Source organism: Astatotilapia calliptera, chromosome 15 (genome assembly GCF_900246225.1).
Source record: "Astatotilapia calliptera chromosome 15, fAstCal1.2, whole genome shotgun sequence".
NCBI classification, from domain to species: Eukaryota; Metazoa; Chordata; class Actinopteri; order Cichliformes; family Cichlidae; genus Astatotilapia; species Astatotilapia calliptera.
This window is the reverse complement of record NC_039316.1, coordinates 23,368,209-23,396,047: the sequence shown is the minus strand read 5'-3', so window position 1 is coordinate 23,396,047 and position 27,839 is coordinate 23,368,209. Positions and strand designations below refer to the sequence as shown.

General features: G+C 39.0%; 2 protein-coding genes across 5 annotated transcripts; one reads left to right on the top strand and one right to left on the bottom strand.

Annotated features, from left to right (window-relative positions):
• Positions 1 to 154: 154 nt before the first annotated feature.
• On the top strand, positions 155 to 27,277 carry pax1b (paired box 1b). Of its 4 annotated transcripts, none has more exons than XM_026143301.1 (7): positions 167 to 217; positions 16,609 to 16,691; positions 16,933 to 17,206; positions 18,873 to 19,457; positions 23,120 to 23,268; positions 24,419 to 24,686; positions 26,918 to 27,277. In XM_026143301.1, exons 3-7 carry the CDS (start codon positions 17,203 to 17,205, stop codon positions 26,980 to 26,982), a joined length of 1,071 nt encoding a protein of 356 aa, XP_025999086.1. In that variant the 5' UTR covers positions 167 to 217; positions 16,609 to 16,691; positions 16,933 to 17,202; the 3' UTR covers positions 26,983 to 27,277. The 4 variants fall into 4 exon arrangements, with proteins under 4 accessions (XP_025999087.1, XP_025999084.1, XP_025999086.1 ...); XM_026143300.1 differs by having other exon boundaries at positions 183 to 217; positions 16,606 to 16,691; XM_026143302.1 differs by lacking the exon at positions 16,609 to 16,691 and having other exon boundaries at positions 155 to 217; positions 16,930 to 17,206.
• Positions 5,614 to 7,465, bottom strand: nkx2.2b (NK2 homeobox 2b). Its single transcript, XM_026143303.1, has 2 exons — positions 7,049 to 7,465; positions 5,614 to 6,607 (listed from the first exon to the last, which is right to left on the bottom strand). Exons 1-2 carry the CDS (start codon positions 7,263 to 7,265, stop codon positions 6,060 to 6,062), a joined length of 765 nt encoding a protein of 254 aa, XP_025999088.1. The 5' UTR covers positions 7,266 to 7,465; the 3' UTR covers positions 5,614 to 6,059.
• Positions 27,278 to 27,839: the final 562 nt, after the last annotated feature.

Sequence of the window (27,839 nt, the reverse complement as noted above, 5' to 3'; positions counted from 1 at the left end):
CCCTACTGGTCTATGACCCCCAGCAGTCGCCTGCCTCGCCTGGTGGTTGCTGTGCGGAGAAAAGATTTGTTGGGTTCTGTGAATGTGCACCTCCAGGCCAGAGGGGGACGATAAACAGTTATTATGGCATTGAAAATTATCGTTAACCTGCTGTGCTAGCTTGGTGTGTTTAATGTGGTGAAGTCCAGAGCACTGAAAGTCCTCCAGAGTCACTCAGGTCAGTGTTTTCCCTCTAAAGTTACATGTTTGTTCTCAGATAATAGAGTCAAATCTCCCCTGTGAAGGATATTAATCCAAAAATGCACTGAAATTAGTCGCACCTGGAGATATCTGCAAAGATATGTTCTCCAGATGTTTAGGAAAGGAGCTTCTTTTATTACCTCCTTTAGGATAGGAGCCACAGTAGGAGGATCCTTTATGAAAGCAGAGGAGAAATTCATCCATCCAAGAATTAATGGAGAAGAGAACTTGTAAGAAAAAAAAAAAACCTGTTACAAATTACTCAAGCAGATTTAGAACCGAAGGGTTTTCTTTTCTTTCTTTTTTATTGTATAAGGTGCAAATTGCTGTGATCACTTGTGTTTTTAAACCTGGTTAACCTAAAGTCTTATTAATACCTTAGAAGAAAACTTGTACAGAGAGGGGGGACAACTTGCCCTTATGGAAAGACATATTTTGAACAGGCTTCTGCTGCCACCTGCTGGCTGCGGGACGAGCAGCAACCCTGGTGTCTCGAAAAAATCAGCTGTCAATAAAAACCGGATAAATTGACTTCACCATAAATTAAACTATAATGCAAAGAAAGAAGAGAAAAGAAACATTAACCAGAGGTGTGAAGGATACACAAGATAAAACAGAACACAATAATTGCAGATCATTTCACATAATAGTTTAAAGTAGTTTTTGTTTAACTTATCATGTAACCAGACTGGTTACAGAGGAAATTTAGTGAGAGGAGAGAACAGAAAAATATTACTGAAATCAGCCAAATATACATGTATATAATTGAGTGGGAAAAAAGTTTTTTATCGGGTTAATGTTTATCACACAATGCATATGATCACTGATTCTGTTTACTCAGGCGTTTGAGGTAGTTTGGTGATTCCTTCCTTATTTTTGAGTAATGCAGTGCAGCGTTTATTGCTCTGCAGTCTCATTATAACAGATCTTTACGCCAATTTTGAAAGTGACTTATAAAAATGGAAATATTTTTAAAGCGGAGTTTGAAGTTATAAAAGTGTAGGTGAAAGGAAACCATTTAAAAATTCTTGGCTGGGTTATTATTATTTTCCTGTATATAATAGGGGGGGGGGGGGGGTCTTGATGGCTTTTAAATTATTATTTTTTTTATTGATTGATTAATAAATATTGTGGTTGATGGGTGTCCACATTTCTTTCTTACTTTTCCACATGTTAACCTTTCTTCATTAATCACAGTTTTATTGCATTTTTATTATTGTAGCTTTTCTGAACATTTTACATGCAAAAACCTCTAATTCTTTGTCTTGTTTTTGTGATGTTTTAATAAATTTTTTGATATTTCTCCTTTTGTGAATGCAAAATACAAACGTAGTTTATCTTTGTGTTATAAATAGTTAAGAGGTTTTAGAAAAAAACAAAGTGTAGTTTGGACACTAATTAAAATCATGTTCAGGATGAGTTTGTCTGATCAGCTGTGCCTCGCTGCTGTTTTTAAAAGTTCTGGGTGACGTTAGAGCTCAGTGCATCAGACGGTGCTGATTTTGGTCTTTTTGCTGGACTTCTTGTAAGTCACACGAACGCTGCACAAACTAACAAGCACACGGTCGCTGTTTAATGGGCTAAAAAAACCCTCCAGACTAGTCCTTTAAAGTCCGAGCGTGGGTTCCTCCCCCTCTTCTTCCTCTTCTTCTGCCCTTTTATAGCAGCAGGTGACACATTATAACTTTCTCAAAGCTTAACCAGCCAAACCCCCACCCCATGACATCATCCCTGTGAGATGAGCTGACCTCTGACAGACACACGCACACACACACACTCACAGGGGGGTTGGGTCTTTCTCTTCTTTGTCACAACACAGTAAATAGCTGGTTTTCTTGCTCTGAATGAAGTCGTCTGTTGCAGTAATCCTGTCAAAACAAAAATGTTCTGCCTTAAGACTCTAAAACCAGGGGGAAAAATCTGTTTCTTCTAATATTCAAATATGTTGTGTTTAGCTCTGATTGTAAAGCAAAAACTGGAATCCAAAACCACTACAGCCCATTAAACCAGTGTTTTGATGGTCTGTGGTGTGTAGAATAAGTTATAACATCTATAAAAAAAACTGTGAATGAATAAAGAGGAGTGTATGATTGGATTAAAGTTATTAGAGAATAAACTCACCACCTTACAGCCATCCACATTAAGGCGAGAAACCAGGTGCAATAGATGTTATTCCGTCACTGGGAAACATGACAAACTCAAGCAAATGTTTATTTAAACATCTGGCTTTTTGGAGATATGAAATACATTTCTTCACCACTTTACTCCAGATTCTATTTATCATTTGATCCAAACTTTGGTCAGAATCGGTAGTTCCCTCTCTTATAGGTTTTGTGGTAGACATGTTCCAAACTTTTTATGATTTGTTGTGTATGAATTAAAGATAACCTGTCGAAACAAATGTGCCTCAGCAGGTAAAGTGGGCTGTCTGCTGACTGGAAGGTCAGCGGTTTCTCCCTCAGCTCATCCAGCCTGTAGGCTGATGTGTCTCTGTGTTTATCAGACAGAAACAAGTGCACGTATGAATGTGTGAATGAGGCATGTTGTATAAAGTGCCCTGTGTACTTGGGCAGTAGAAAAGCTCTATGCAAGAACCAATCCTCTAACAATTTAACAGACTAGTAAAATAGAGTAAACTGAAGCACACACACACACAATTATTTCTCCAGTATCTATTTAAAATGTTCCAAAATTCACCAACTGCATAAATCAGCTTATTTCAGTGACTTTGATTAGTGGAAGTGGGTCTAGACCTTGATGAGCTGCAGCTGCCTGTGTCACGATGCAGGTGCTCAAAGTTTGCAAGGCTTTGCGAGGCACGCCCTCATACCAATAAAATGGGTCAATTGGCAGTGACTCTTCACGAGTCAGGGGACAGGGTAGAGGGGGACTACCCAAAGATTCACAAACTATGGGTAGTGACAAGAAATGACCTTCATCCAAATGCTGGCTGGGCTCTCCCTTTGTGATAATACAAGGAGTTCAGTTATTCAGTGGGTACTCAGGGTAGAGCCACTACTCCAGGAGTAGGAACTAGCTGAGGTGCTTGATATTCATGGATGGATATCTTGAAAAAAGCAAACGTATTTGAGTCTTTCATTATTTGCAAGATTAGCAATGTCCACTTAAAGTGCACTTTCCTACTCAACCACAAGACGGCGTCTTCATTTGAACTCCTGTAATCTGTAAGAAATATGTAGTGAGGCTTAAAATAAGGGGGAAGATAAAAGAGTACATGTTCTTACAGCTGGTCAGGATGGTGTGTTGCAAAAGCAGGGGAAAGATCTGCACACCATTTGTTTCCAGGTAATGCTGTAGCATCACTCTGTGTTCTTGGCTAGCTCCATGTTAGCAGTAGTGCAGTTGTTTCTGTCCTGGACGCAGTTTTCACGTCAGCATGAAGCTGCTGTTCTTTCATGCAGTGAAAATAAAAGTGATGTTCATATCTGATAACCGAGGAGCCTGAGTGATGTGACTACTGACTTTAGCACAGTAATGTGTTACGTTACTGCGTTACTGAAAAATGTAATGTGATTACACTAACATGCTACTTTGCAGTGCATTTCTTCCAGACAGCATCCATTCCATTTTAACCTCCTACTGCGGCGTTGTAGAGCACCGGTGTTTTTCCTGGTCAGGACGAGGTGACCATAAGCAAATCACATCTGCTGGCATATGTCGCTCTTTGGTGTCATTTGAGCCGGGCGTGCGCCTCAGTTTTATAACCTCGAGCAGGTTCTGGGTTGCAGGCACGAGTGTCAGATCGTGTTGGGGTTTTATAGTGCCATTTGAATGAAGTATCAGTGCAGAAGCTCAGAGTTTCATAGGTTAGACAGGGAGTGATGTCACAACAGTTTGAAATGATGAGATTTTCTGGGAAGAAATTTGAAAAAAAGAGTTTTTTTCTTCTTCCAGTTTAGACTTCTTCTCCTCTTTTACCAGGGCTCACGTGGAGCTTTTATCAGAGTGGTGACGCCTATTGTTCAGGGGAATGACAGAGAGTATGCATGCCCGCATACTGAACACTTGCTTATTGAATTATCTGTAAATCTCAGTGCCAAAGCATTCCTTTAAATTGAACCAGATCACGTTGGAAAATGAGCTGCTGGGGATTTTATTAATAAAAGAATTCAGCTGCATATCAGCTAAAATTGTGATGTTATTAAGGCTGAATTGTGACCTATAGATCCTGACCTGCTTTAGAGCAGCTTTTAAGTTGCTCATATACCCAAAGAAAGTGATTATTACTCATATTACCCGAGGCCAACCTCTGCAGGTCTTAAATGGCCCGCCGTGCAGAGATGGTCATGCAGCTTTAATTTCAAAGGACTAAACGAAGCCTCTGTGGGTCTCATGGTTTAGAGCTGAATGCTGTAATGATTGCAGCCTTTGCAGATTGTTTCACCGCGGGGATGAAAATGTTTATCTTTTTAAAAAATAAGATCATGCAAAGCTTAAGAAGAAAAAAAGGATAAGTCTTTTTCTTGCTTCCCTTTTGATTGTGTCGTGACCCATCACATTTATCTTGGGACCCCTTGGGGGGTCCTAATCCCCCAGTCTGGAAATCACTGCCTTAAAATACTCCTTATGATCCTCGGGCTGCTCTGATGTTTATGATTCACAAGTCCAAAAAATTGGGTCATTATAAAATCACCATCATCATTAAAACATGGAAAAGAGCAAAGTATATTAACCTGAATTATACATTTTCCGATATGTACCAAGGATTTTTTTTTAGTTTTAAAATAATTCAGGATTAATTTGGATACTTCAGGGTAATTTATATTTTAGAAAATGTTCCAGAAGGGCTGAAATTAGAATTTTTTTAAAAAACAAAACAGAACCCAACAACATGATTTGTCCTGCAGATAAATCACTGAAATGATCATTTAAAAAAAGTTTAAAATAATAAAATATATATATATATATATATATATATATATATATATTTTTTTTTTTTTTTTTTTTTTTTTTTAAATATGGGGGATTTTAGGACCAAATGGTCCAAAATGATTCATTTGTTTGCTGGGGCCCAGAAATGAGTCACCCAGGTTTCAGCCCATTCAGAAATAGGATTTTCTTTCTTTTTTTTCTTTTTTTTAAAGATAATTGAGGATTCGGATACTTCAGTGTAATTTGTATTTTCTAAAATGTTCCAGAAGGGCCGAAATGAGCATTTTTATAAAAAGAACCCTTGTCCTGCAGATAAATCACTGACTAATTTGTTTGCAGGGGGTCCGCAATTACTCATCTCGAATTCAGCAGCCCATGTAAAAAACAAACAAACAAACAAACAAAAAATCCTGTTCATCCTTTGAGATCTGAAGGATCCGCCCTACGGGGCCAGTACAGGCTGAAATCACACGACTCACCTCTGTTCAGATTTTTATTTACCGCCATAAATAACCAGTTTATTACACAGGGCAACATTATAAATAGATTTATGAAACACATACGAAAAACATCTCTCAGAAAAAAGTGACTTTGTTGTTGCAGCGAACACAACGTAAACGACATCAGAATAAATCGCACAAAAACTGCTAAAACATTTGCTGTGATCAGTTCTATCTTACAGGGGGCGGGGTAGTTTTAGACGGCTCGCGCGTCTGAGCGAGGTCACCAAAGACACCAAAGAAGATGAACATGTGTGAACTCGTTTCCTTGGTTACAAGAATTAAACGCTTTAAAATTTGTGCCAAACTCCTTTCAAAAAACACAGATTTCACTTCGAGGCCGAAGCGGTTTTTATGATATTCTGACAGGGCAGAAGGCCGGTTACGATCTCACGAAGAGGGCACGCACAAGTCTTACGCCGGGCTTCACCAGGCCCAATGGTACACGTGCGCCAGCTGCTGCACCCCTGGGAGCTGCTGCACCCCCGGATGCTGCTCCGGGCCGTATGCGGGGTGCAGCAGGGGGGAGTAGGCGCAGAGCGGCAGGCTCAGGCCGGACCTCAACGTCGCCTCCATCTCGCTGGCTGCAGCCCGGCCGCACGGCTTTCCGTCCCGCACCAGCACCGGGATGGCGACCCGGCGGGCCGACAGCAGCTGCAGCGCGTCCACGCTGTGCCCGGCGCGTGCGCGCTTCATCTTGTAGCGGTGGTTCTGGAACCAGATCTTCACCTGGTTCGGCGTGAGGCGGATCAGCCCGGCCAGATGTTCCCTCTCCGGGGCAGACAGGTAGCGCTGCTGTCGGAAGCGGCGCTCGAGCTCGAAGGTCTGCGCCTTGGAGAAGAGCACGCGCCGCTTCCTGCCGCGCGCCTTCTGCGCCCGAGCGCACCGCGCGTCCCGCTCTGCGTCTGGGGACTCATCCGTAGACAGCTCCGGGGATTTGGGATCGGCGCGAGGCTCCAAGGACAGCCCGTGCACTGCAGGGAGAGAGACAGTAAAGTAATCTGATTACTCTCTGAGACTCAGTGGCAGATTGATGGCGTGACTGGTTTGAGCTCAGGTGTGTTTTTACAAACAGAACCAGCAAAGCGACTTTAAGCTTCTTAAGTTCACTGGGAGAAAAAAAGTGAAGCGATCAAAAATGTCAGAAGCTGAATTACCGACACAGCAACACAGAAGCTGAACTCGAAGTTTAGCGGATCAGATAAAAAAAAAAACCCCGATCCAGTTACAAGTAGAAACGTAAATAAATAATCATTTAACGCAGTTTTTAGGAGGCTGTTTCACGATTATTTGACGGAAATATCCATATTTAAGCATATTTTCACATATTTTCGAGATTTGGAGCAGCAAGGGCGAGGGCGGTCAGTGTGAACGCGTGAACTTTTATAGTCATTAAAATCAAAGAAGTCTCTCACGTGAAAAGGGCAGGTTACCGGGTGTGCTGCTCCACGTGCCCAAACGCTCACCGGCGCGCTCACACAAGCCCCGGCCGCCTGACACCTCCGTGGAGGCCTCCTCGGTGTCGTCCTCCTCGGTCTCTTCGGTCCCGGACCCGCATCTCCCCGTCGAGTCGGGAAGGTCCAGGATGTCCCGCACGGAGAACCCCGTCTTTGCGTTGGCGCCAAACGGCATGGCGCGGGGAGGACGGGAGAGACGAGAAGAAGGGGAGAGTTCTGGGCTCGTATCCAGGAGGGTGAAGAGCTGCCGTTAAACAGGAGCAGGCAGCGGAGGGTTCGGGTCCATGAATGCCGTCAGAGGGGAGCCCGGAGCTGCACGGGCCGACCGGAGAGGGTTTAACAGCATGAGAAATACATGAGGGAAGACGTTCAGACAGTGTGGCACCGTCCTTTTAACGTGTGTGTGTGACGGTAAAAAGGACGGAGGCGGGTCCCGAGAGTCAAGTGGATGAGGGTGTGCAGAAAAAAAACGGAGCAGTGCATTAACAGAGACGTCGGAGCGTCAGGGAGGAGATGAATGATTAATGATGGAGGATTAGAAGGAAAGAAGCGACGCATTTACACATGTTAGCGCCACTGATCCGCTTCCTGTTTACCGCAGAAATAAAATCTCCAGTATTTCCATCAAAATGCGCTCATGGTGCCTGAACAGCAAACGGCAAGAAGAAAGACACAACAAAAATGTTTGAGGATAATTTATTTATTTATGCAGGACCATAAGTATCAACTCGGTAAACTGAAAAAATCCCTAAACCTTCTACATTAGAGCTATAAACAATCCATTATACCTAATAAAATATACAAAGCATCAAATAATTTATTCAAATAAAGAGATTAAAAATGTTTTTATATTGATTAAATTACATTTAGAAAAAAATATAGTCAGAATGACTACATTAATAACTTCTCTAATTTATTGATATTCATAGATTTAACCCTTGGCCACAAAATTATTCTTTTTAATATCGTATTGGGGTTTTTTTGTAAACAATGACTTTAATTTTAATAATATTGTTTATTTTTTTAAAAACCTGCCATTTTTTTACATTGTTAATTTGTAAATCATCATTTAAAAAAAAAAAGAAGAAGAATCTGTAATTTAATGCAAAGTTATGGCAGAAATGATATTCTGTGAATAAAATTTGAAACATTTTATTTATTTGACCTAAAAGTGTCCAAATCTGAGCAGATTGACTCAAAAACCTCAGAATGTGGTTTCTAAATTTTCTGGTGTTTAAAAGTTGAGCTGTCATCAGTCCACCACCTCAATTTCTTTCAATAAATGAATAAAAATAAAGTAAAAATCCACAACCACTTGTCTTCAAACTTGGTATTAAAAATCCAAATAACAAAGTAATTGCACTAAGAATAATTTTATGATGATTCCCTCAGAGCACCAGTCTGCACTGATAAAGGTCGGAGCATGTTTGTTGTTGGGATGAAGAGTCACAGTGTTGACTCACTCACTGATTGGCTCAGTGATTCAAACGCACTTGGGCTCATTGCTTCAGCTTGTTACTGTCTTATTGTTTAATTCTTGTAATCCGCTTTAATCCTCTCTGTGTTTTCTGCCTGAAGCCTGATCGATGCAATCGGTTTGAAGTTTCTACGATTTCTCCTTTTTGGTCTGCAGTTATGACTTTTTGATTGTCTGATATATTTTTCTGTTTATGACTTATTCTTCTGTGTTGCCCGGGTCCAGACTTTAGCGTGTTTTTGTGTCTTTTGTCGGAAGCTGTTTTAATCTACATCCGTTCACTTTTAATGAGAAGTCCTAATATTTTAATTTCAAATATCGTTGACTTTTAAACATGTTCAAAACAAAACGAGTCACACATATCGGTATTCTGAGATGGAAAAAGAATGACTATCTCACTGAAATCTAGAAGATGAGACCATATTTGCTCAGGGTTAGTTCTCAAGCTTAGACCAACTCTTCTAAACGGGGACAAAGTGGCTTACAACCTACTTATTTTCAAACTTTCTGAAGGAAAAATGTGTTAATATGAAACATCCTCCTCCTTTCTTCTGGCTCCTCTGTGGTTATCACATTGTGTGCATGACGGAGGTCACAGCACTGTATATGTGTGTGTGTGTGTGTCTGTAAAAATTAAGTTCCTAAAACACTCGAATGATTAGATTAGATTAGATTAGATAGAACTTTATTAATCCCTCGGGTGGGTTCCTCTGGGAAATTTGATACAATGAGATCCAAACTTGTATTTTATATCAAATAATATTATTATTAGTATAGAAAAGACCCTCCTGTATCAGCAGCATTGTTACACACTGAGTTTAGCAGCTTTCTAAATAGTTTTTCATGTTGCCTAAATACAGAAATGCACGTCTCTCTTCAACTCTACACCTGCGCCTTAAGTAGGACAACTGCCAAATTGTCTCTTGTAAATGAGACGCTGAGTCTCAGTCAGATTATTTGTATCAATAAAGGCATAAAAATAGCATCAACAGGGGGTATTTAGTTTCTTCTTTGTTGTGATGTTTCTGTGATCAGTCATAAAAAAAATGCAAAACTGGGACCAATTAAATGATTTTGAGTTTATTATGATTCATTAATGACCAGAAATGGAGTGTTACCGAAGACTCAAAGCTCTGAATGGCTCACAGTTGAGGTCAAAGCCGGTGAGGCGACAGTTCGAACATCTGCACCCACGGACTGCTGAAAATCTAAGACTAAAATTAATTTTTAACATAAGTTATCTTTATTTCTATTAGTCTCCTGATACCACATCATCTGCACTAAGAAAGCTGCTTATAATTATGATGAGGTGCAGCAATTAGACCGTTGGAGGTGCATTCTTGTGGATCATGTCTTTAGGGATAGAAATGTGCCAGTGTACGTGTTCATGTTGGATTTTGTTTGTATGAAATCATCTGTGTGCCGTCAGTGAAGTAAAGAAATGTTACAGAGATCGGCTGAGAGTCAAGTCCAGTGCAGAGATGGAGAGAAGCTCCGAGCCACCTCCATCTGCACAAGCAGAAATGCATAAACTATCATATGAGGGTTTTTTCATACTGACACGTGCTTAATTTTTTTATTCCATTCAAAAATACAGAATGAACTTTTTTTGGATGAGCAGTTTGAGAAATTATTATGAATAATTTAAAATATTTTCAGGGGTTCTTCAAGGAGATCTGAGAGATCTAGAGAAATAGAACCAAACAGTTTATTATTTTTCTAATTCAATCCAAACGAGTCAGTTTGGTGTGGACGGGGGCGTCATGGTAACTGTCAGGGATGATAAATTATGATAATGACATTACTGCATAGATGATAAATATTTTTAGAATAGTCCATTTTGTATGTTTCTGCACAGTTATAGCTGCATACTGTCATCACCTTCATGGACCTTTAATTTTTTATTTGTGAAAAAAGCCAATAAATTAAGTTATAAATGGATTTAAGGGACCTTTAAAAAATATTCTCTTGAGTAGAATTTCTTGAATGTGGCAAAAAAAAGTATTTCTTGTCTTATTGAGAATATTTTTTTGACCAGACTAATCAGATATTGTGACAGCCATAGGTTCAAGCATAAGAAATAGGTGAGTGTGACATGATCTCCAGTGTTATTAACCTTTATCTTAAACAGGAGGTTAAACTCCTGTGATTAAGAATCTTTTTGTGGGCTGCATTAATTTAGCGTGCAGGCGTAACCGGAGTTCCTAGGTCAAACCTGCACAAGCGCAGGAGAACAGGAGCAGGAGCAGGAGCAGTTTTCACCAAGTTATTCCCAGATTACCAAATCCTGTTATTATTAACTTATATTGAAATACAAGTAATTAAATACATTAAAATAATTAAACTGTCTAAACTTGAGTTTTATTAAACAACCAAAAGATGTCTGGTAGTAGAAGCTAAATTAAAAATGGCTCTCGGCTGCTTGGATCTGTGACCTCACTAAAGACTTTCCTGAGTGTTTGAATTCTTTTTTGTTTAACCCCACCTGATGGTCACTATTTAAAATATCATTTTCATTATGGTTAAGAAATCAATTTGAAGCCTTGAGTCTAGGTTTTGAGGGACAAAAATCCAAATTCCTCTCCATGAAAAACAGTTTTTAGTGCCTAAATATAACAGCAAACAAACAAAAAGAAAACAGTAAAAGTTGATCATTTTCTCCTTGCTGATATTCATGTGACGTGCATCACCACCACCACCTGCACAGCTTCTCAAAACAGACTTTGTAGCTCTGTGAAAGATCATTTCTCATTTTTTTCTGAAACCCAAACCAAAAGTAAGACCAAAAATAAAAGGCCAGTGAAAAAAATAAAATTAAAGTTCAAGTGGTGTAAAAGAAAACGTTCCTGATGGTGTTCTGGCTCATGAGCATGTCTTATGTGACCGCAGCCCTGCAGTGTCCCAATGTGCAGCTCATCATTTCCCATTGAGCACCTGACCCATTCATCCACCCCAACCTCCTGCCTCTGTAGACTTTGTGGACCATGGCTAATAGAGGGCACTGTCACTTGAACTGTCACTGAGGTTACACACTGGTGCATTAAGTGTGTAACCTCAGACTGTCTCAGTAATGGTGAGATGGGATCTCTGCGGGCACCGTGCCATCTTTAGAGGGGTCCATTGTTCTTATAGTGGCTGAAGATGTTTAATTCTGTGTTTCTCTGGCGGCTTTCCTTTAAGAATATCTGTTTGGATGAGTGAACCGAGGGAAGCCTGCGTAGCTTCTCGAAGCATCAGCTGAATCTTTGACCTGTCTGTTCGTGGTTATAATGCAGCTAATTGCTAGGTTTGGTTTTAGTGGCGATTTGGATCATTAAAAGCTTCAAATAAAAAAACACTTCCTGTTAATTAGCTGAAGGGTGCTTGGAGATTTAGTTGATAATTTCAGGTCCTTTATCATTAAAGAGTTAGTGCTTCAGAGTCTGTTTGATTTCTGGTTTATTAACATATCTGTGGATTCATTTCATTTAATGAGTGGGAGCAGGGCGGTGTGATCTCTTCACCACCGAGTCAGTCTATTTTTATTTGTCTATTCAGTTTTAAATGTAGTTTTTTGTTCATTTTACTCTCTGTTCCTTTTCAAAATGTGGGTGCCACAAGGTGAAGACGAGCATTTAGTCAATAAAATGTTAGAAGTAATTGATTCAAAAAATTCAGATGAAGAGAATATTGAAAAGCAAAGTCATAGTCAGGATTTGTAACCACAGTAATCTCACAAAGCGCTGTTTGCTTTTCATTTTTGAACTGATTTGTTTTTGTGTTTCAGGATGAAAATATTTTTTTCCCCCTTTTTAATAGGCCCGGAAAACCTACAGGTGTTAGTGGGAATTAATCCAAATCCTGCAAATTCCTCATAAATCCTTGTATTTTAATATGGCTAAAAACAAGTTGTAGCAGATAAATGAAGGATCAGATTGACGATTTAAAATGATGGAGGGTACCGTCCCAATCATTTCTGAAAGTTGTTAGTTTGATTGAGCGCTGGTCTTCAGTTTTTTTGAGTGTGAGATGTGTGACAAAGATATGAGCTGTGTGTGTGTGTGTGTGTGTGTGTGTGTGTGTGTGTGTGTGTGTGTGTGTGTGTGTGTGTGTGTGTGTGTAAATTCCTGCTGGGTGGTCGAATTCTGCAAACAAACACACGCCGAGCCCATGGCCACAAAGACCGCACAGCCTCCACATTTATCCCATTTATTCCCCCCGAACACTTTATAATGGACGGACACACACACACACACACACACACACACACACACACACACACACACACACACACACACACACACACACACACACACACACACACACACACACTCTTTTTCTGCTGGGAATACATGTGAGACTGCTGGGAGTTGTCATGGTATTCATCGTGCTCCCTTCAATAGACTCTCCTCTTTATTCATGACCACACACACACCCGGCAGTTTAACCCATTCCCGTGGTCAATATCTACAATTAGCCTCTGTTTATTTAAACTAAAAAATAAAATATTTAAATAAAAAAAAAAGATTAAAAATAATTTGCAGTAAAACTTGTAACCAAACTCATCTTAATGTGATAATAAAAGGAATTAAAATAATAATAAATGGATTGAAAAAAGGCAAAAAACTGGTAACAATCTGTTAAAATTAAAGAAATCAAAATGAAACATAAACAAAATCACAATAAAATACAAAACACACACATATGAATTAACATAAATAAATAAATACATAAAATACAATGAATTTGAATAAAATAACACTCACAGTAAAATTCAGTTTTAAAAAGAAAAGAAATGGCAATAAAACATGAAATGTTAAATCATAAAAAAAATAGAAATTGAGAGTGCAGTTTCTCGAACAGTGAATTAAGAAGTCGATATATAACTAAATAAAAATATATTTTTTATTTTTCTCATATGTCAGCTGGTAACACAATGGTTCAGGTTTTTCATTTTGTTTGTAAAATAATAAAACATAATTACCACATTTACAGTCTCCAAACAAACACATTGAATATTATATTTTTTTCCTCTTTAACGCCGAGAAATGTGACATAAAAGAGCAGCTGAGACACCAAACTGAAAGAATACATGGAAGCAGGGGGCTGAAAAGTTCTTTCTGATATGCTATAGATGCAGCTGCAGTGTAAAACTTTTCACACGCTGCACAGAGGTACTGGATGAACTGGTTCACTGAGGAGAAACCAGTAAAACACACATTGTGATATAGTTTTTAAACTGTTATTTATTTCTTATATTTATACATAATATTTATTTATTTATATTTTTAGATTTATCTGTTAATTAGCATCTGATTCAGAATTTAAAAAAAAAAAGTCCATAAGGGAGACGGTCACATTTAGCTTTTTTTGATACATTTTTTTTCTTCCTTTAGTTTCTTTCTTTCAAATTGTGGGTCGGCCCCTGATGGGACACAGTGCACTAATAAAAGGGATTAACATATGGAGTGCAGCACTGCTGAATGAGTGTGACTTTTTTGACTAAAGTTCACCCTGGATCCACCGTTCTTCATCCTATCATATTTTATGTCTTTTTTTCCTGATAAAGGCAAAATTTCTCATGGATATCAGAGACTTTAAGATAAGATAAGATAAAACTTTATTAATCCCTCGGGTGGGTTCCTCTGGGAAATTCGGTTTCCAAAAGCACAGCACCGACAGAAGTTACAGTTACAGAATATTATATATATATACACACACACACATATATAAATACAGAGACATATATAAATAAAATATACGAAGGGGATAAATAGAATAAATAGGAATAAAAATAAAAATACAAGTGAATTGCACATTTCAAGTATTGAGGTCTATTGCACCATTGACTATTAACAAAAGTTACACACCTGGAGAAAACATCAGATGCTCCCTAATACAAAAAGAACAAAAAGGTAAATTATAAATTGAGCTGCATTCATTTAAAAACCTGTAAAATGTAACATTTTAGAGAAGGAGAGAGTCCCAAAGTCCCTGCTGGAAGCTTTAAATGGATATCCAGTCCAATGCCGCACAATTATGAATTCAGACTGCCCCCTGCTGTCTCGGGAAGGACCTGCAGCTAGTGCCACTGAGGCTGGATATTAAAAATCCAGGACAAACAACACCCTCCCAGAGACTCAGAGATTCATTTCCTTCATAATACGATTAATTGAAGATCAGGGATCGATCTGAACCACAGAATATTTTCAATATGACAAATTCACGGCGTGGACCTCCTTACAGAGTTTAGTTCCTGTGTAACATAGGAAGTTTATATTGTGTTGATTTGTTGTGTGTTTTGCTTACAGTGAACTTACTAACACAAAAGGAACTCTTTAACTCCCCTAACTTTATTTGACACTTGATTAAATCTGGATTTGTGTAAGAGATCTGTTTGGTAGGATTATTATTATTACAGCAAACCATCAGTTTAAGAAATGTGTACAAATCCCAAATAGCAGACACACTTGGTTTGTAAAGGTTTGTAATGAGAAAAACCTGAATGCAAAATGAATGGACGAATCATTGTGAGCAGGGGGCGTCTTGTAGTTTCTGATTTTTTTAATTTTTTTTTAATTTTTTGTTAATTATGTGGCAAAACAAAACTGGCCAGTGAAGCCCTGCTGGGTGTTTAAATGTTCAGACAGTAACAGTGGATCTCGTCTCCAGTGAGGTGGGAGCGGAGCTGTAATGCAGGCAATCTTCCAAAAGGAGGCGCCGCTACATTAGAAACCAGAGTCAGTCAGGCAGTATTTAGCGTTTCTTACTGAGTGTGGCGGTTAATAGTCACAGATATGCTTTTAAAACTGTGGAATTTAAAATCCCAAGTGAACATTCAGATGTTGAGATTGTAACAGCTCAAAAGCAAGACGTATAATTTAAAACATGAATCATAAATAAAAGGGAAAAACAGATCAGTGGATGCTTTCAAATGAAGGGAATGAACTTGGTTCAGGAGCACCCTGGCTCCTAAACCAAAGATACAAAAGTCTGGTGTGAGTGAAATGTGCGGTGTAGATGAGGAAGAAAGTGGTAATTAAATATATCTGCGTACAAGAGGAAATAGAATATTTGAAATCTGAGAAACAATGATTTCAAGGCTCCTGTGCAGCCTGTGTACTAAAGCAGTGCCTGAAAAAGGTTTTTTCATATTTTACATTTCATATGTTATGACTGTTTTGCAAAGTACTTTGTAAAAGTTATAATCCTGCTTAAGTCCAAAAGCTAAAGTTTTCACATCAATCATACTTAAAGAACCCAAAGTAAAAGTACTGATCAGACAGAATATTATTGCATCAATATTACTGTATATCACTTTAATGCTAAGGTTGGAAATGATGCCAGCTGCCTATGCTGGCACCATAGACTGTATATAATAGATGGACGTGGTGTCACCGGCTGGTTTTTGGCCCTGCATTTTGAAGCCTAAAGATGGGTGTTTTAGCCACTGCTGTGCTGCATTCAATACAACCAGAAGTTGGCTTGTATCAATAAGAAGGTGCTAATGTGCTTCACAAAGCTGTACAGGTGCTGCACACAGACACAGATAGTCGCTAATTAGTGCGAAATAACAGTTTAATAAAACTCCGCAGGTCATAATATTAATCAGACAGCTGCAATAAAAATGCGCAGACATAGAGAGACTCCACTACGGTGGCTGCTTTTACATGCTCATTTACTGAGTGAAGGACAACCAGGCGACTGCAGCTACACGTGCCTGTGTCAGCTCACCTGCCAGTCAAAGCAACCACTGCAGTACCCACCAGGTTCTGATCAAATAAATAAAGAAAACTTTATACACTTTTTGTGAAAGGGGAACAATCTACAGAGGTCAGTTCTGTAAACACGTTTACTTCAGCTGTAAATTGGTGTTTTAATGAGGGAGTCTGTGAGGAATTACTCGTTTTTAGAGGCAACCTCAAGTGGGCATCAGGGGAACTGCAGGTTTTGTTAACTAGATGCTGGTTTAGTTTTGCAGGAGGATGACAGTTGGTACCAAACAACCTGTTCTTTGTTTTGTGTTTAATTACATTAATGGACTGATTTTGTGGAACAGCAGTCTAGCACTGCTGTGCACTTTGTGACTCGATGGGAATTTGACCTGCTGTGTTCAGTCACCCGTTTGGACTGCGTACATTACAGGTGGGTTTAATTTTGCAGTTGAATCAATGATCATAAATAAAAGTAAAAAAAAATTACAAGTTGTAATGAGCCTAGTTTTGTTGTTGTTGTTTATTTCTGGACTTTTAAAAAAAATTATTTGTGGTGCCTTATTATGTTATTATTTATCTGTCAGTTCTGTTTAACATGCACACACAGAGTGGCTTTGAACAAACTCTTTCCAGTGACGTCAGTTCGTTGTGTTGTGTCGTCCTTTAAGCAGATCCTTTGGCAGCTGCTGTCCTCTGAGTCTGTGGGGAAATAAACAGCTCAAGATGAGTTCAATGTCAACATGTGGACATAGGAGAAAAGAAATCCAGCTTTCAGAGCCCTTCAGGAACTCTCGTATTTCTGATGACAGCCTGCAAGCAGGAAATGAGGAGAAGGAAGAGGACAAGGAGGAGGTGGTGGTGGTTCAAATCTCTTCAGATCGCTGCAGGCTGCAGTCGGAGGGTTGGATGGTGGAGCAGTGAGACGTTGTGGACGGCAGCTGATGGGTGAGTTTGATACAGATTTAACCTGAAGGTGACTCTGAAGAAGAGAAAAGGGATTTATGTGAGATTTGGAGGAGATTTCATCTTTTCTGGAGTGTTTTATTGAAGAAAAGCTGCATTGTTGGTGCTTGACTATCTTTTAAAATGTGACACGGTGTAGCTATACCAGCAGCAAGTAAAGTGAACACAAAATAAGACGCCGAGGTGCTTTTAAACTAAAATGAGCTGATCTGTGTGCTACAGCCTCTTTAAACTGTTGTTGTGCATTAATAACACTTTCAATAAATATTAAAATATTAAAAAACAACTGTTAGTATGCATACACCTATAAAAGAATCCAGAGTAGACCGGAGATTATGCAGGGTAAAGGCAAGAATTATATTTGATAAAAAAAACAACATGAAACATAAGGAGCATGTTCTTCACTTCTTCACTGTTGATGAGAAATTCCCAAAGATGAGCTTTTTTTAAAGTAAGTTTATGAATTTATCACTCAGTGTTTGCAGAAACGTGTCTGAGCTTTAGTCTGCTGCAGTCAGTCAAATTAAACTCCTTCCTTCCTCATTTATCTAACCAGGAAAGCTGCAGGTGAAATGAAGAGCGCGTGCTAATGATGGGCAACAAGAACAATAAATATAAGGTTTAAAAAAATGCCTCTGACTGATAATAGATGTGCACAAACAGTGAGGACAAAGTGAGAGTCTAGACCCCAGTGAATGCACTTAAATGACTGTTACAGGACTGTCAGAGGAACATAAACGAAGTATTAAGAGGACAAACTGGTTCATTCAGCAGTGATTTAAATTCTCAAATAAATCATTTTTGCTGCCAACTTGCGAAAAGCTTTTTTGTCCTATTAACACCCAGAAATCTCCTCAAATGGAGCCAGAAAGTTTTAAGGCTGAATTTTAAGCTATAAGAAGATTCTTTTAGTACAGCAGATGAGCAGAAACAAACAGGAAGTGCAGCGCTGCACTAACACCACAGATGAATCCTCAGCTGAGCTGCATGTAGAGTTAGCAAGAAGATCTGATCTATAATTGAAGAGTGGATTTAATCTGTGCACACAAACACACATCAGCCTCATCAGCCAGTAAAATCTCAGCATCATTTAATGCGTTAAACATTCAGTCATTTAAATTAATCTAATCTACGTGTTTAGTATAAAAAAGCTGGAGATTGAGACAGAAGATCAGAAACAAATTACAAATTTGTCGTTTTTTCGGAGATAAACTTTAATAAAACGTGTATTGTTATGGATTTATTTTTTCCAAGTAGATAATCACATAAAGAAGCTTAAAAATGTTTGTTTTATTTCCATATTTTATAAGCGAATTAAACTAAAATATACTAAAAGTTTTAAATTAACGTTAACAACATGTATTAATGCCATGGATGACGTAATAAATGTAATCATTATTCTGGTTAAATAATCTTCAGTCATTTGTTTAATGTTTATCATTTAAATAACAGTTAAAATCTGATTTATGTTTAATCAGGAAAAACTAACACGGTCACACATTTAACGTCGTTTAACGGAGACGTTTATTTTGAGAACAGGGTTTATAACTTTCTTAAAATAATAATAAGATGTTTCCTGCGAAGCCTTTAAACCTGCTCCCGCTTTACACCCGAGCGGCTCGGTCACACCTCTCCCCCCGTGTTGCAGAGCAGAGCTACGGGGAGGTGAATCAGCTCGGCGGGGTGTTCGTGAACGGCCGCCCGCTGCCGAACCCGGTGCGCCTGCGGATCGTGGAGTTGGCGCAGCTCGGTATGCGGCCCTGCGACATCAGCCGCCAGCTGCGGGTCTCTCACGGCTGCGTTTCCAAGATCCTGGCTCGCTACAACGAGACCGGCTCCATCCTGCCGGGGGCCATCGGCGGCAGCAAGCCTCGGGTCACCACCCCCGCCGTGGTGAAGAGCATCCGGGACTACAAGCAGGGGGACCCGGGCATCTTCGCCTGGGAGATCCGGGACCGGCTGCTGTCCGACGGGGTGTGCGATAAGTACAACGTGCCCTCCGTCAGCTCCATCAGCCGCATCCTCAGGAATAAAATCGGGACTCTTTCTCAGCCGCGACCGTGCGACGGCATCAAGGCCCCGCTGCAGTACGGCCCTGTTTACCCGTACCCATCCTACAGCGGGCCCGGGGCCCCCTCCGGGACCAGAACCGGCAGCGGCACCGCTGGACACATCGGCCTGCCCCGGAGCTGGCACAACTTCCTGGGCATCAGGGCCTTCATGGAGCCGGGAGGTTGGTGGAGAGTCTTTATATTTCACACTTAACACTCAGTATAAAAATGTTAAAAATCGGGTTTATGCATTAAAACATTTAAATTTTGTTTAAAAGATGTGCTGGTTTATTCAAATAAATCAAACCAATTATTCTACTTATATCTTTAATACAGTAAAATTAATTATTTAAAAATTGATAAGGTTTGATTTTACATGATGAAAATTATTAAAATTTACCTTTTTAAATAATCTTATAATAATAATAATACGTTTGATTAGTATAATAATTAGCCTTCTGTTAATTTAAACCTTAAAAGTTTGAATCTAAACCTTAAAGTTCTCCCGACTTTAAATGAAAACATAACTTTAGTCCACTGTAGATTAAAATGAGTTTTTCTGTAAAATTAGTTTAAATCAAAAATACCATGGGGAAAATGAAATGAATTAACAAATAAAATGTCTTTAATGGGTGGGTGAGTGAATCAGCAGATTATTATTGTTATTACAAATAAGAAAAATGGGTTTATTTATTTCCTCACTGGATAATTCTTGTTCATTTAAATTGTCAACGTGAAACTGTGAAATATTCATTTCCAAAATCATCTTGTCTCTGAGAGTACATCTCAACAGATGAGAGGCACAGATTATAAGTTATTCATACACTGTGACCTCAGTGACCTTTTGATAAACTAACAAAGTCTAAAGACCATCATTCACTGCAATCTAATCGTGCTGTCGTGTTGTTCCTGTTTCACATGTTAAATATTAAACACTCGTATTTCTGGTTAAAAGTATCTGGTTTGGAATCAGCTGAATATAGATGAGGTGATATTTTTGTATTTTGTCAACAGTTACTGTCGAAGTTTGAGTTCAAGCGAACGATGGTTCAGTGGTTGACGCTGTCCCCTCACAGCAAGCCCAGGTCTGGTGTTTGAATTCAGTAGACTGGCCTTTCTGTGGCAAACTGTGATGTTTGTAGGCCGTGTGTTTGTTTTCTCTGGGCACTCGAGCTTTAGGGTTAACTGGTGATTCTACGTTGGCTGTAGGTGTGAACGTGAGCGTGATGGTTGTTTGCCTACCTGTCCGAGGCATAATCAGCCTGAAGTGGATGAGCACTTAAGAAATTACTAAATATAAAGATTTATTAAATAAAAAATAAACTATAATAAGTCTGTGAGCAGCTCATCGTCCTCCACATCTGATCTAGATCATTAATCTTCTTCAGCTCTGCTTTATTTTTCCTCACAGAAACGTCTCGATCCACAAAGCTCCTCTGTAACAGCACCCGCTCTGATTTATCTGGAAACGAATCAAAAATTACAGAATATTATTTACTGAGAGCTGTTTTCTACACATGTGTAGTTAAGGAAACAGCTCCCAGTAAAAACTTTTGATTAACTTTCTGACAGCGCTCATGGACGGGTGCTAAACTATGTGTAGCATATCCGACTTCATCCATCACTGACACTGGTCTTTGCACACTCCACCAACCTCATTAAATATGAGCCGGTGTTCAGTGAAAATGAAAACACTTCCTGTTTGTTCACAGTTCAAGACGTAATTATCAGCAGACACACGGACATTAAGCCAAGTAAATATTAGTTATATGAAGGCATATATGAAGATTTGAGTGCAACATGTTGTGGATGAGTTTCAGGTTAACGTCACTTTTATCTGTCAGGTTAACTCCTCAGTATTACTATCTAAAGATGTGGCTTTAGATGGGGCCACCGTGGCTCAGGGGGATGGGAAGCGCATCTGTAACTGGAAGGTTGCCGGTTTGATCCCCAGGCTCTCTGTCCTGGTCGTTGTGTCCTTGGGCAAGACACTTTACCCTACCTACTGGTGTTGGCCAGATGGCGTGATATGGCAGCCTCGCCTCTGTCAGTCTGCCCCAGGGCAGCTGTAGCTTGCTTCAACCAGTGAGAGTGAATGAATAGTGCCTTGAAAAGCACTTTATAAATCCAATCCATTATTATTAAGATGTGCAGCACGTACTGATTCAACACATGCGAGGCCCCGGAGATCATTTTGATATTTATTCATTCATTCAGTACTCACATATTATACAGACTGAACCCCCCCCCCCCCTCCCCCAAACAATTCATATAAGATCCATGCCTATTTTATAAATAATGACTGAACAGGCTCAGACTGAAGCCACGGTTCCCTGCCAAACAAACTAGCAACAATATTCTCACATGTAACCCTCAAAAATACAGTTTTGATGTGTATTCAGTTACGTCTGTGGTCCTTCTGTCTTAACCTTTGGATCGTGAGGCTTCATGCTTTCACATTATTTCTCTGAATGATTTTAAATCGGTGCCATTTAAAACAAACAAACAAACATTCGCAGTACGTTCACTCAGGGTGCGTCTAAACAATGTGATGCTCCTCAACAATCAAACTGTCGTGCTAAGTAAGTCCATCCTGTCGAATTCTGCGCAGCGCACATTTATCTTTAAAGCAACAAACTATTATACATTTAAATGTTTGCCTTACCACACCTAACACTGGACAAACAGAATGCAGTAAAAACTAAATTATTCCTTATTTTATTTTCTCCCTCCATCATGTGATTAGAGAAACACAAACTGACAAAAAGCCAGCCACTCTACGTCAGCAATGTCTGCATGCAAACCAGATCCAGGAGATATTACCAGAGAGTGGAGTCTGGAGTGCACGGAGGTTTCTGAGAGCGCTCGTCTGTTGGTTTAGTGTGCGTGTGATCCAGACAGTTTCCATGTTGCTGCGCAGGGCTCTGCAGGGTCAGACCATCTGCTGCAGCTCTTGTTGTTCTTCTGGAGGATGACGGTACTTCTTTATGACTCTGCCTGGATGTTTGGGCTTGTTGCTCTCCTGCAGAGTTTGAAGTTATTGTTTTTGGGTGAAAGGTACCACAGAAAAATGTTTTTAGCTGCTGAAGTTCTGCAGCCACAGAGGAATGAACTGCCTCAAATCCATCAGAGACGCTGTTAACCAAAGCGTTTGTCTGTACAGCACCTTTTCCCGCACCTTTTTCTTTTAAATTTTATATTTTTTCCCCACAGTTTCTTTTTATTTTGTTTCTGTTTCAGTAATATTTATCCTGTGCGTTCCTGGTGTTGCTCCAAAATTAAATAATGTGGAAATTAGAAAAATATTAACTGAAGCATTTTGTCGTGCATAAGAGTTTTGGTTAACAATTACAAAAAAGCCTTCGACTGCTGTCCTTCAACAAACCCTAATATGTGTTATTATTGCTAATCTTAACCTGAAGCAGGCCAGAAGTGGCTCCACTTCTTGTCTTCTTATTCCATCTTAAACTTTTTAATTCTATTATATTTTTATTTACTTCTTAAATTTACTCTGAGTGGACTAATTTAATCTTATTTTTTGATATGAGCCACTTTGCTTGTGCTTTCTCAAATATCCTTTGCCGGGCGGTTACCTATCACGTACTTTCAAAAACATTGACCTACATCAATATTTAATGTGTTGTTCCTCTAACAAGTTTATGAAATTTGATTTAATAGGTTTTGCACAAACGACTTTACTCTAGTCTGATGAACCAACAGATAACTGTTAGAACATCGGTTCTCAAGTTGTCCCACTGATCTCTGCTGAATCAGTTTGCAATGAAAAACATTAAGACTGTATAATTTTTTTATGAGCTATATCATTTTACATGTTTTTTTAAAGGTGTGCCTGGATCTGATGGACATCCAGCCAAAATGGAGGAATGGACCAGCGTTCCCAGCATGACCAGTATGAGCAGTAGATCGTTTCCGTCTGGAATCAATGGAGTCGAGAAACCCAACAACGAACTGGACATCAAATATCCACAGCAGGTAAGTAGCCTGAACATTACCTGCAAACAAAGTGTTTTTTTTGCACAAGGAACACTTTTAATTGCAGGAAGGTACAAATAAAATATGACTTTTATGTTTATTTTGGCAGTAAAACAGGAATAAATTCTGACTATGAAATTAAACTGGTCAACATGTCACAGGCTTTACATGAACTGGAAAATAAAAGTGTGATTTACAGCACACGAATGAATTTATTAAAGGCAGAATCCTTCTGTGTCTGAATTTTGCTTTACTTGCTGCTATTTTGCCATTTGCTTGTTCTGCTTTGATGATAGTTGTCAGTCCTGATTGTGAGGAGAGCCCTGATTGGCTACAATCCACCAGCCCCTCTCATGTTTTCCAGTATTTCGGGGAAAGTAGAAACAGCTGTTAAACTGAGACTTAGAAATACTCCAGTGGAAGTTTTGAAGAAGGAGCCTAAATTCTTGGATTTTCTTAAAAGGTTGTCTCAAGTGTCTTTAGCTCATTAATTTCATCTTTGTGTTAACCTCTAACAGCTGCTGATGTGCACAGAGCTTATAGAACAGCTGTTGTAATGTGGACGAATCAAAAGGGAGTATTTTACTATTTACTTTGGAACGAAAGGGAAAACAAGGACATTTAGAGAAAGAGTTATTTCTCTAAAAAAAATTGAAATTCTTATTCATGTATTTTTTTTTTTTTTACTCTTTTTTTGTAAATTAGGGAGATTTTCTGACTGTGCAATTTAAAAAAATCAGAACTGGAAGATCTTCAAAGGTCCTCCAGAAATCTCATTGGTTAAAAAAAGTAAAGCTTTAAAGGTGTTTGTGATCAGGGAGATATGCAGGACTATTTTTTTTAAAATAAACGTACATTTCAGCCTAATGGCTTTTCAAAAAACGAGTAGACCAGACTCACTTATGAGAAAACCTTTTAATATTTATTAAAGGGCAAAATGAATGTTTAAGCCATCATCGAGGTAATTTGAGAAAAAATGTCAGTGACAATATTTTTAAAGTAAGACCAGATCCAAGCATCAGTCGACAACAATAGTTAGTTGATGCAAAGCGTTGGCATGTGAATCATCCTGAAAGATAATGGATTGATCGGAATGTTACTTCAAAACAAGTGGGATTAAAACCTTCCCTTTTTTCCTTGTTTTCCTCAGTCTTCATCCGGCCTGCCGGGTTACCTCTCAGCTTGTGCATATTCTCCGCCGAACCAGTACTGTGTGTATGGAGGCCCTGCAACCAACTACATGAACTCTGGACACCACTGGCAGCCCCAGTCCTCCAGTCTGACTCCCAGTTTGAATTCCAGAATGACCCCCAGTCTGAGCCCTGGAATGACTCAGAGTCTGAGTCATGCCAGCTCAGCTGCACTACAGGAAGCTACAGATTTCCACTCCACGTCTTTCAAACTTTCACAGAGAGAAGGTGAGAGTGACTCAGACGTCGCCTTCGAGCCAGTTCTGTGTAGCACCACATCTGGTCCAGATGTTTTTACTGTTACTGATAAACTAGCAGACCCCCACTGCTGTGATGAAAAACAAGGGAATTTCTGAGACTAAATATTAATGACCTATTGGCTTTAATTTAAAGTGAAACCATTGTGCTTATTTCACTGTTTATGTTACACCGAGCCTTGTTCAAACCCCTCAGTTCATACGAAACAAGCTCTGATATCATACAGAGCTGAGAGTAGAAAAGAAAAGAAAAGCATAAAAAAATCATGTAGATAAGATAAAAGAGAACACATTAAAACCAAACAATATACCAATACAGTTTAAATGGGTACAGAGTCAAACAGTTTATAATCCCTAATTTAATTGACCACCAGGTAAAAGGCAGGGTATGCTCTAGAGAGGTCACCAGTCTGCCGCAGGGCTGCCAACCTTTTACTCTCACATTCACACATACAGGCAATTTTTAAAATCACCAGTTAATGTGATCTGCACATGTATTTGGACTGTGGGAGAAAGCCGAGGTACCCAGAGATAATCGATGCAACCATGGAAAAACCATGCAAACTTGTACTAATTCCAAAACAACAAAAACAGAAATCTTAACAAAATTGTTCAGTTGAATGGTCTCAGTGTCAGATCACCAGGCATTGGGGATATGTGGCAGTTAGCCATCATTGTGTTTTGCTCTGAAGAACAGTTTATGTTCATTTAGTACAAGTTATAGATCATTAGCTAATCATTAGCTCTATTAGTAAATTGTAAAAATAAGTGGACCTAGAACCAAACCTTGTGGGACGCTTTCCGTTATCGTTAACTGTTGCTGGTCAGACAAGTAATTCCTGAACAGTAACCGGCGCCATTTTAAAAGCTTGACACGCAAACCACGATCATCTGTGTGGCCCAAAAATCTGGCAGCCTGGTGTTTTTCTTATTCAAGCCTTTATCCAGAACCCAAGTAACAGCAAAACAATGCAGTGCATACACGACTTCATCTGGATTTATGAAACACATGCCACAGAGCATGCGTTTTACGTATAAGAGACGCTATACTCTTAGACAAACCGGCTAATTTGGAAATTGGCCTTTAGTTATTCCTTCTTTCCTAACTTATTTTAGGGCAATAATATGAATAGTTTCCCGAAGTGTGCTGTATTTTTTTGCCCCGCAGATTCCCAATTACTCTGCCAGCCCACTGTTGATATTCAGTAGTATTTCAGTTTTTTGTAGGATGGAAGCTAAAGAGAAAGTTGACTTTTGTGGCCTGGCTGAAAACTACAGATGTATAAAACTGTCTCTCTAAAAAGCCGCAGTGCTTCTATCCAGTGTTTGATTTTAATTAAGCCATTGAGCTATCTGTGAAGTTTCTTTAAAATGGCTTTCAAAATAGCAAAGAATAGAGAGGCGTGCGTGCAAGTCCATGCACAAACTATAATTCACTTTTGCAGTTGGTGAAGTTCTTTGTCAATTAATGAGAGTTTTGTGGTATTTTATTGCTTTCAATGTCCTACTTATGACTTCTGATGCTGCCGAACTGATGATAACACTTCGTTTTATCATCACCAGAGTATTTACTCTGCCCAGCTTGTACAATGAAAACTGACATTAAGAAAAAACGTGTTTTGTAAGGGGTAAATTTTAAGAAGAACTGCACCAAAACAAACAAACAGGCCAAATATTGAACACACAAGTGTTAGATGTGCCCCGATTCAGGTCAAATTATATGTGGGATAATCACTTCTATGTCTGCTACTGTGTGGATGCTAAAGGCTGTTGTGACCTGTGCTTTCAGTGGTAGAAGGAGTATATTTATCTTGCACGTGGACTTCAATGCTAGCTCTGTTGTCATGACAGTAACACCAAGTTACCCATGTAAATTGATACAAAACTAGATTACGTACATGAAATAGATCATCTTTTTATCCGTGCCAACAAATGCCTTTATGATTAGATTTCTAATTCCCTTAGGGAGAACTCTCTGACCAACAAGTGTCTATTAAAAATCCTTCAAATAATTGGGTTTCAAAGGGCTTCCTGGACTGATGGGCCACAAATAAAGTCGGAATCCTCGTTAGGCTGATACGACTGTGTGCATAGTTGATTAGAGAAGAGCTGTTTAATCTCGATAAAATAAACTGAATGCCGGTAAAAGAGAAACATGGTCACGATGTTGCTAATGGGTTATTTCTTGTGTTTCCTTTGCAGAGGAAGGGAAACTTCCCCTGAACAAACACCATCACTCTGCTCACAGATTATCTTCAGCCTCGTGACGATGTGGAGGAAACGCAGTGGGACTGGAGCGATGTTTAAATAGGGTCATGTTTTAGAAGATTAGTGGCAAACTGAGCTGTGACTGTGCTGGAACTACAAACCAATCTGTCCGAATCTGGACTTTTATTTAGTGATGAAAAGGTGAAGGAAGAAAACACGAAACCGACCAGAGAAAGTCCTAAAAAAAAAAAAGTTTTTAGCTTGAATAAAACGAATTTGTCTTCCATATAATTTGATGTTGTTGCCACAAAAGAGAATGTTTAAGCTGCATTTGAATTCTTGTAAAGTATTTTGGCAAAGCTGTATATATATTTTTCTATACATTTGCTTAATAAATATTTAATAATGCAACAAAAAATGCATCTGTGCTTATTTTAGCATTAGGAGGAAAATATTTTCAACATATTATATTAAAATGGATCAGATAAGAATCTTATCATTAGAAAACTGTAGTTATTAATTAGTGTTATTATCCAAATTGTTTTGTCTTTTTTTAAATGCATTAAATGAGTTTGGCTCTCCTGTAATTGAAGTTTAATGACACTATTTATGGGTACATAACAGGTAGATTTTGTTGTTTACCTTAAGCACAGCATATATTTAAGAGTACTTGATAATAAGTCTGTTCTTTTCCTGGCTTTGTCTTAAATATGGAATGTAGCCTGAGGTTACTCCATGTCATTTAGTTCTGTATTTAACATCAATAATTAACGAAATCTTCGTCTGTCTGTTTGAACATAACCAAACATACCTTCGTCTGACCCACCTGAGACATACCTGGCGTGTCTGAGAGCCTGAGTAAATTCCACACTTTTTATTTTTCAGTTAAAAGTTGTCACCTGTGTAGAATTTTCTG

Bases quoted from the DNA above. Each gene is read 5' to 3' on its own strand.
- pax1b (XM_026143302.1), top strand. The intron at 23,269-24,418 runs GTAAGTAGCCTG...TGTTTTCCTCAG, and splicing joins ACATCAAATATCCACAGCAG to TCTTCATCCGGCCTGCCGGG. The intron at 24,687-26,917 runs GTGAGAGTGACT...TTTCCTTTGCAG, and splicing joins CAAACTTTCACAGAGAGAAG to AGGAAGGGAAACTTCCCCTG.
- nkx2.2b (XM_026143303.1), bottom strand. From the start codon at position 7,265: ATGCCGTTTGGCGCCAACGCAAAGACGGGGTTCTCCGTGCGGGACATC. The intron at 6,608-7,048 runs GTGAGAGACTTC...CTCTCCCTGCAG, and splicing joins CGGTAACCTGCCCTTTTCAC to TGCACGGGCTGTCCTTGGAG.